The sequence below is a fragment of the Hyla sarda genome, chromosome 6 (genome assembly GCF_029499605.1).
Source record: "Hyla sarda isolate aHylSar1 chromosome 6, aHylSar1.hap1, whole genome shotgun sequence".
Lineage (NCBI taxonomy): Eukaryota > Metazoa > Chordata > Amphibia > Anura > Hylidae > Hyla > Hyla sarda.
In genome coordinates this window covers 144,754,077-144,763,344 of record NC_079194.1, presented here as the reverse complement: position 1 = coordinate 144,763,344, position 9,268 = coordinate 144,754,077, and the positions used below count along the sequence as shown (strand labels likewise).

Sequence of the window (9,268 nt, the reverse complement as noted above, 5' to 3'; positions counted from 1 at the left end):
ATGGTGGTGGTGGGCAGAATGCCTCCGTCATTGAGGGAAGGGAGGATCACGATCTTGTATAAGCGGAAGGGGGAAGAGATGTGACTTGACAAATTGGCGTCCCATCTCTCTCCTGAAAGTGGACTACAAGATCCTCGACAAGGTGCTAGCCAACAGGCTTAAATCTGTCATCGGGCACATCGTCCATCCGGACCAGACATGTGGCATCCCTGGTCGCAGGATTACCAATAGCCTTGCCCTTGTGAGAGACACGGTCAATTACATCCAGGACCGCTGAGCCCACGCCGCCCTGGTCAGTCTAGAATGCGTTTGAGTGTATCTCCCACCCTTTCATTGGCAGGCTGGGTCTGGGGAAGATGTTTTGCTCTTTTGTTAACGTCATGTATTGTGATATTTGTAGCACGGTGTTGGTGAACGGCTGGAAGACTGACCCCTTCCCAATTCTTTCAGGGGTCAGACAAGGCTGCCCTCTTTCACCTCTTCTTTTTGTTTGTGTTATAGAGCTCTTCACTGAGTCTATCCAGCAGAATGGAGAGATCAGAGGGATCCCCGTACCAGGACCAGATCGCTACGAGGTCAAGTGCTCGCTCTACATGGACAACGTGACTGTCTTCTGCGCTGGCCGGCGTTAGGTGACTGCACTCGTCCAGACCTGCGAGGACTTTGGCAAAGCTTCGGGGGCAAAAGTCAACTGCGGAAGTCAGAAGCTCTTCTGGGAATGGCACCTGTCTTCTTCTGCCCACTTACCTTTTACTGTTAAACCAGACTTCATCCAAATCTTGGGAATCTGGTTCGGGAAGGAAGGAGCGGCCCTTAAGTCTTGGCAAAACCGACTGGCAAAAATTAAATCTAAGATCGGACTGTGGAGCTCCAGGAAGCTCTTGATAGAGGGCAAAACACTGGTCTTGTGGAGTGAAATTTTGCCTGTACTCCAATACACCGCACAGGCCTGGCCTCTCCATGCCACTGTTTGCAAGGCCATCATCTGGACCGTCTTTCGTTTCATCTGGGACAAATGGACAGAGTCAAGCGGACTGTTATGTACAAGGAGCCCCACAATTGTGGGAAGGGAGTGCCCGATATCCCCACTTTGCTTCGGCCTTCCTTTGCATGTGTTAGCGTGCAGCAGACTCTTGTAGAAAAGACTGGCTCAGCGGGCAGGTCCATGTCTCGCTTGTTTCTCTTGCCCCTCTGGAGACAGCTTGGCTGGGACAAGTGGGACAGCTCCATTCCTTAGAACTGGAACACTCCCTGGTTCTATGGGGATGTTGTCCGGTTTGTGAGGAAGCACCAGCTGGAGGTACTGAAGCCTGATATAGCTCATCCGAGCTAAGGACTTGTTGGAGCTCGTTCCCCGGCTCTCTGCGGCCACGGCAGAGACTGTCTGGACTAATGTGGCTTCAAAGCGGCTTAACAATGGACATAAGGACTTGTCATGGATGGCCATTAAGGGAGGACTATCTCTTAGGTTGTTCATGCATGCCCATGACCTGTGCAGAACCCGGTCACTGTTTGTGGAGGAAACATCTTTGCACATGTTTTGGCAGTGCCCCTTTGCGCAGGGTCTGTTGGATGCCCTGGAACATGAACTCAGAGACTTTGTACCCAGGAACTGCCTATCGTACCATTCGGTGCTTTACGGTCTGTTCCCTGGGACCCATGACATGCAGGCCATCCAGGAAGCCTGGCGCCTTATGAACTGTTTTAAGGACGCTTGCCAGGAACCGCCTTGTGATCAACAGGGAGGACATGTCCGTCCGGGACTTCCGCAAGTTCATCCGGAGCCTGCTCAGAGACTATTCCATCTTGGACAGCCCGGCTGCCGATGAAGAAGAGTAGTGAAGACCCCTCTCCTTCCCCCTTGTTCCCCTGAAGTTATAGCCCAGTAGTTTGGCCCTGTGATCTGCCCTCTCTCTACCCTCCATAGAGTTGCCCACGCCCCTACAACGATCACAGATTGTATTGTGGTGTCCCGTTACCGTATCCTATCCGGTACCTTAGCCAGAGTTCCTAGGACGTCGGGGTCCCCATTGTCTAGTTCACCCCTGGTCACCTCTCATCTAGATAGTTATTGAGCTAATGGTTTATTTAGGATGCATGTAAATATGATTGTATAAATGTCTATAAATAGTTAATTACCTGTATAGCAGGACCTGCGGGTCACATGATCAGGAAAACTCTATGGTTTTTGCTTCAGGACCTTTGGAGGTCCCTGTGACGTATTCTACCCATCACTCCTTGTAACGGTGAGTGACAGTTACTGGGACCAATCCAAAACAGCCCTGCCCATATAAGGGAGCGGCGTCCATTGCTCTGTCTCTTTGCTCCTGTGCTCTTGATGAGGAAGGACCTATACAGCTATCTCCCGCAGTGAGTTAGGCCGAGCCTTGCGGCAACGGCTGATCGATTCTAAATTGAGAGTGTATCAATCCCTGAGCACTCTGCATGATCACCGGACCTTATCTATCCCCTAAATCCGGACGGACCCTAAATTCAGAGACTGTATCTAAAAGTCAAGGTCCGCAACAACTGTCAGTCATTGCACTATATAGAGACTGTATTCCTGAGACTGTTATTGTGCATTGGATGTACTGCAAGCCTTTCAGTAAAGTTTGTTCAAGTTCAAGTATCTTGTGGACCTTCAGTCATTTTGTATATGCACCTATCGTTACTGGGAAGGGCGGCGATAGGCCGGAGAATTACCTCAGCATACTAGCCCTCAGCCTGGCGTCACGAACTATAGGGTTAACATTAACCCCTCATTTACCGAAACAATACCCCAACTACCATACACCCCCCAAGGGCTACCACAGTATTGTTTGGTTTTCTTGATTTCTTGTGCTTTTCTCTGACAGGATTGAGCGGTGTGTTAGAGTAGCATGCTGTGTGATGTATAGCTTAGGGAACCTTTGCTGTGTATTGTACTGTCATGATTTGTGTGATTGTAATTTATTGTATGACTTGTAATGATTGAACGATCAATAAAGCTCTTTCAATAACTACTACTCCTATCATGGAAAAGAGTCTGTTCTATGATGGGATTAGTAATAGTACTGCAGCACTGCAGGAGTCCCAGATGGCTGCGAAGTAAAAGGTAAGAAAGAGAATCGTGCAGAAAGCTGTGGTAGACTATGGTTTTGTGCACGAAAAAAAAAATACGCAAAAAAATTACACGTACTAAAAGTTACACAACTGGATACATCTAGTAGGTCAATGTCTACGTTTTTCTACGTATACTGAAACCGTATAGCAAAATCGTGATGTGAATGCACCCTAACTTTGGTTTGCAAGTATTTGTAGTTCAGCAGGTTTGTTACATGCTCACGAGCACATACTCTGCAGAGTGAATGCCTGTGTGATTAACTCTGTATAAAGTTTACTCTTTTGATCCTAATAGGTAAGTAGCATAAATGATACTTATCTGCATGTGCTGACATAAGACAGCCTCTGACACACAGCAGCCAATCACAGCCAATCACAAGTCAAGAGCCAGCTCTGCCCTGCTTGTGAAGTCTCAGCCCAAAGCAGCCGCCTATTAATGTCCTGGAGATCATTTCAGGTCAGGGATCCTGCGTATTTTACAATGATGGCTGCTTTGGTTAGAATAACTGTGCTTTGCACCCTGGCTCTGGTCATCCTGGCATCAGGTGAGGAGACATTACAATGATGGGACGCTGTGTTTGCTGGAACATTGCACTGGAGGATACAGGTTTATTGTGCAATGTGCTGTTTCCCTATTATACTGTCACATTACAACGTGAGCAGTCTGCAGCCCTCACTACCTTAAAAACTTATTGTAGTTCTCTGGTCAGCTGAGATCTATCAGCATCAGAGTGCAACCTCTTACAGTCAGTGGGGGTCCTCTCTCTTATAGAAGGTAGTCTCCTATGCTCAGTAGGGTCCTCCCTCCAGTGCAGTATAGGCTCTTATGGTTAGCGGGGTCTCTCTCCTGTACAGAATAGTCTGTTATTTTCAGCAAGGTCTCTCTCCTGTACAGTATAGGCTGTTATGGTCAGCGGGGTCTCTCTCCTGGACAGTATAGTCTGTTATGGTCAGTGGGGTCTCTCTCCTGTACAGTATAGGCTGTTATGGTCAGCGGGGTCTCTCTCCTGTACAGTATAGACTGTTATGGTCAGTGGGTTCTCTCTCCTGTACAGTATAGTCTGTTATGGTCAGCGAGGTCTCTCTTCTGTACAGTATAGGCTGTTATGGTCAGCGGGGTCTCTCTCCTGTAGAGTGTGAGCTGTTATGGTCAGCGGGGTCTCTCTCCTGTACAGTATAGGCTGTTATGGTCAGCGGGGTCTCTGTTCTGTACAGTATAGGCTGTTATGGTCAGCGGGGTCTCTCTCCTGCACAGTATAGGCTGTTATGGTCAGCGGGGTCTCTCTCCTGCACAGTATAGGCTGTTATGGTCAGCGGAGTCTCTCTCCTGTACAGTATAGGCTGTTATGGTCAGCGGAGTCTCTCTCCTGCACAGTATAGGCTGTTATGGTCAGCAGGGTCTCTCTCCTGTACAGAATAGTCTGTTATGGTCAGCGAGGTCTCTCTCCTGCACAGTATAGGTTGTTATGGTCAGCGGAGTCTCTCTCCTGTACAGTATAGGCTGTTATGGTCAGCGGAGTCTCTCTCCTGTACAGAATAGTCTGTTATGGTCAGCGAGGTCTCTCTCCTGTACAGTATAGGCTGTTATGGTCAGCGGGGTCTCTCTTGTACAGTATAGGCTGTTATGGTCAGCAGGGTCTCTCTCCTGTACAGAATAGTCTGTTATGGTCAGCGAGGTCTCTCTCCTGTACAGTATAGGCTGTTATGGTCAGCGGGGTCTCTCTCCTGTAGATTGTGAGCTCTTATGGTCAGCGGGGACTCTCTCCTGTACAGAATAGTCTGTTATGGTCAGCGAGGTCTCTCTCCTGTACAGTATAGGCTGTTATGGTCAGTGGGGTCTTTCTCCTGTACAGTATAGGCTGTTATGGTCAGCTGGGTCTCTCTCCTGTACAGAATAGTCTGTTATGGTCAGCGAGGTCTCTCTCCTGTACAGTATAGGCTGTTATGGTCAGCGGAGTCTCTCTCCTGTAGAGTGTAAGCTCTTATGGTCAGTGGGGTCTCTCTCCTGTACAGTATAGTCTGTTATGGTCAGCGGGGTCTCTCTCCTGTACAGTATAGGCTCTTATGGTCAGCGGGGTCTCTCTCCTGTAGAGTGTAAGCTCTTATGGTCAGTGGGGTCTCTCTCCTGTACAGTATAGTCTGTTATGGTGAGCGGGGTCTCTCTCCTGTACAGTATAGACTGTTATGGGCAGCAGGATGCTCTCTCTTGTACAGTATAGGCTGTTATGGGCAGCGGGGTCTCTCTCCTGTACAGTATAGGCTGTTATGGTCAGCGGGGTCTCTCCTGTACAGTATAGGCTGTTTTGGTCAGAGTGGTCTCTCTCCTGTAGAGTGTAAGCTCTTATGGTCAGCGGGGTCTCTCTCCTTTACAGTATAGACTGTTATGGGCAGCAGGATGCTCTCTCCTGTACAGTATAGGCTGTTATGGTCAGCAGGGTCTCTCTCCTGTAGAGTGTAAGTTCTTATGGTCAGAGGGGTCTCTCTCCTGTACAGTATAGGCTGTTATGGTCAGCGGGGTCTCTCTCCTGTACAGTATAGACTGTTATGGGCAGCGGGGTCTCTCCTGTACAGTATAGGCTGTTATGGGCAGTGGGGTCTCTCCTGTACAGTATAGGCTGTTATGGTCAGCAGGGTCTCTCACCTATACAGTATAGGCTGTTAGGGTCAGCGGGGTCTCTCTCCTGTACGGTATAGGCTGTTATGGTCAGTGGGGTCTCTCCTGTACAGTATAGGCTGTTATGGTCAGTGGGGTCTCTCTTCTGTACAGTATAGTCTGTTATGGTCTGTGGGGTCTCTCCTGTACAGTATAGGCTGTTATGGTCAGCGGGGTCTCTCTCCTGTACAATATAGGCTGTTATAGTCAGTGGGGTCTCTCCTGTACAGTATAGGCTGTTATGGTCAGCGGGGTCTCTCTCCTGTACAGTATAGGTTGTTATTGTCAGTGGGGTCTCTCTCCTGTACAGTATAGTCTGTTTTTGTCAGCGTGGTCTCTCTCCTGTAGAGTGTAAGCTCTTATGGTCAGCAGGGTCTCTCCTGTTGAGTATAGGCTGTTATAGTCAGCGGGGTCTCTCTCCTGTAGAGTGTAAGCTCTTATGGTCAGCTGGGTCCACTATCCTGTACAGTGTAAGCTCCTATGATCAGTGGGGTTCTCTCTCCTGTAGTGAGTAAGCTACACTCAAGAGGTTCTGTCTCCTATAGAGTGTAAGCCCTTATGGTCCTCATGATCCTCTTTTCTGTAGAATGTAAGCTCATTAGTTCATTGGGGTCCTCTTTTCATCTTTACAGTGAAATTTAAGCTCTTATGGTGAGTGGGGTCCTCTTTTCTGCAGAGTATAAGATCGTAAATTAGATGTTTCTCAGTGTTTCTAATGGAGTAATAGAGATGTAAAATTTCGTACATTTTGAATCCATGCAATAAAAACTGTCGTTTTGTTTATTTTTTATCCTGAAAATATCTGTGATGAGGAAGAACATTAATATGAATCAGATAGATAAATGTCAATTAAGGTCAATCTGAGAGGACAGAAACATTTTCCCTGCAGCGCCCCTATTGACAGAAACGCATATTGCTCTTCTTTAAAAACTACATTTTCAGTATTTGAATTATATTCCCAGGATTTTTTTGTTTTCAGGTGAGACTGGAAAACTTACAAAAATTCTAAGATGTCATTCATGAAGGTCTAAATGTTAAATAGTTTAAATCCTATGTTATAAATATATTATTTATCATTATAATAAATCATATTCCTTACTCCTTTTAGTTTTTTTCTGGGGGGGGGGGGGAGAAACGGAAAAGAAAAACAGCTTTGAGGAAAAAAAAACATTTTTTAAATTTTTTTCCCCTAGACCTTCCTAGCTCTTTGTAGTAATCTTACCTCCAGTTGTGCAGATCTGTGGACTATGTTAGTGTAATATAAATAAAGGTCCAAGTAGTATTTCTGGGCCTCCTGCTAGTAGTCTACTGACACTACTCCATTTATGGGATTGTTACAAAGCGAACAATTTTTGAAGTAACAGCTCAGCAGATTACCTCGGCTCATTCCCAGGTCACTTGTGATAACCATGGCATTGGATGAGAATGCTTTGTATTATTTTAACGTTTTATTACAACCAGAACTATTTTTCAAAAAAATCTTTATAGAAAGCAAACTATAAAGCTATATATTGGCAACAAATGGCATTTTGTTTGGGTTAAAATGCTGATGCCAGATGTTAGCTGAGAGACAATGGGTAAATATGATATGCAATACTTAGGCAGGGTTCACATATGTCCGGCATAGGTGAACTCAGTCTAGATCTTGATGCAACTGATGCCACCAAATGAAAGCAACATGCATCACTTGTCATCAGTTGAGTAGCATCCGGCGTCCATTGTTTCTGCAAACTGCGTTCCCCTGTCTCATGCTGTCCAGTGCGTCCAACCATCCGGCGTCAAAATTGAGACGCTGGATGATTGTGAACTGTCCCATTCAAATGAATGGGATCAGTTCTAGCATCAGTTTCACTCCAGTGCACGCCAGAGGAAAACTGTGCCGGATGCCTGATACACAGTATGTGAAATCAGCCTTAGGCTACATTCACTCTGCCGGTTGTCTCCGGCAGTGTCAAGCCCGTTATTATAGGATCGAGAAAAGCCGGAGAAAAAATAGTGCTTGCATCGTCCGGCTTTTCTCTCCGAAAATAACGGCGCCCTACGGACCCCATTGACTATACTGGGTTCCATTGGGACCCGTTATGACTCGTCAAAATTACGTCCGAAAAAAAAAAGGAAGTTTGAAGGGGCATACCGCAGGGCGAAAGGGGCCTTACATGGCCTTTCTGATTGTTGTGGCAGGTTGTTTTGCTATCACAGCATGCATTGGCTATAGCTGTTTTTTTCTAGACCTTTATTGGTTGATATAACATGTGTAAATAATGTGTGTGAGCATTTTTTTTTTCCTGTGATTTTTTCGTTCACATTATTCAACAAAAATTCAGTCACATGTTTTGTAAAAATGCAGGTGAAAAAAATGCCCTATAAAAAGTACTAACACACTTTAAAAAATGTAACTAAAACAGCATTATTGAGGACACAAAAAAAGAGTTTGGATTCAATGTATCCACTAAAGAGAACATAACATTTATTACTGACAATTTAACCCCTTCTCTGACAGAAATCAGTATCCAGGTATCTGAGATTTGACGGAGAACAGTGATGATTTGCTGAATCATTGTTATATTATGGGAGATGTTGTGGTAACAATAGTCTCTCTGTTGTAATGTAGATTGGTTGTGTAACTGTAAATGCTTTCCCCGCTTCACTAAATATTTACTATCTTGTATTGTGCAACGCTCACTGGTCTGGGCACTGGATGAAGGAGCTGTGACCGGTGACTGTTCCAAAACATCATCATTCTTATTATACATCTTCAGTAAATGATAACCAAGGAGCTATGTGACCATATAAGGGTCTTGGAGCTGTTAACTGAAGATATCATTGTCTGATAATGTGCAGCAGTGTATAGGTTAATGTGCACTCTAAGGATATGTTCACACTGAGGAAATGAAGCAAAGAAAATTTCTTGGCTGAATTTCTCTGTCAATCTGTGATCTATGTGATCATAATAAATGAAGCAGAAACTATCCAAATCTAAATCCCCATCGAAAGTTTTATCATGGAACCCCCGCTGTCTTAACACAGCAAAGAAAAACACATTTTAGTCAATGGGACTATGTGTTGCATGACGAAATCCCCTCAAATATTTCTTGAGAATCCCGCCTTGCAATTCTGTAATATGAGTGAGCCCTAAGAGTACTGTGGAATGACATTAAAGAGGTTAACCGGGAATAGAAAAACAGAGCTAATTTCTTACAAAAACTGCTTCCTGTCTGTCTCCAGGTTGAGTGTGGTATTACAACTTGACTCCATTCACGTCAATGGAACTGAGCTGCATATCCACACCCAACCTAGAGACAGACAGTGAGTTGTTTTTGAAAGAAATTAGCTCTATTTTTCTATTCCTGGATAACCCCTTTAACCCCTTAAGGACTCAGGGTTTTTCCGTTTTTGCACTTTCGTTTTTTCCTCCTTACCTTTTAAAAATCATAACCCTTTCAATTTTCCACCTAAAAATCCATATTATGGCTTATTTTTTGCGCCGCCAATTCTACTTTGCAGTGACATTAG

General features: G+C 45.3%; 1 protein-coding gene across 1 annotated transcript in view; it reads left to right on the top strand.

Annotated features, from left to right (window-relative positions):
* Positions 1-3,527: 3,527 nt before the first annotated feature.
* Positions 3,528-9,268, top strand: part of LOC130277633 (fatty acyl-CoA hydrolase precursor, medium chain-like) — a 31,613-nt gene continuing 25,872 nt past the window's right edge. Inside the window, exon 1 of the mRNA XM_056528355.1 lies at positions 3,528-3,647. Coding sequence (XP_056384330.1) covers positions 3,539-3,647 — 109 coding nt within the window. The 5' untranslated portion in view covers positions 3,528-3,538. The remainder of the gene's footprint in view (positions 3,648-9,268) is intronic.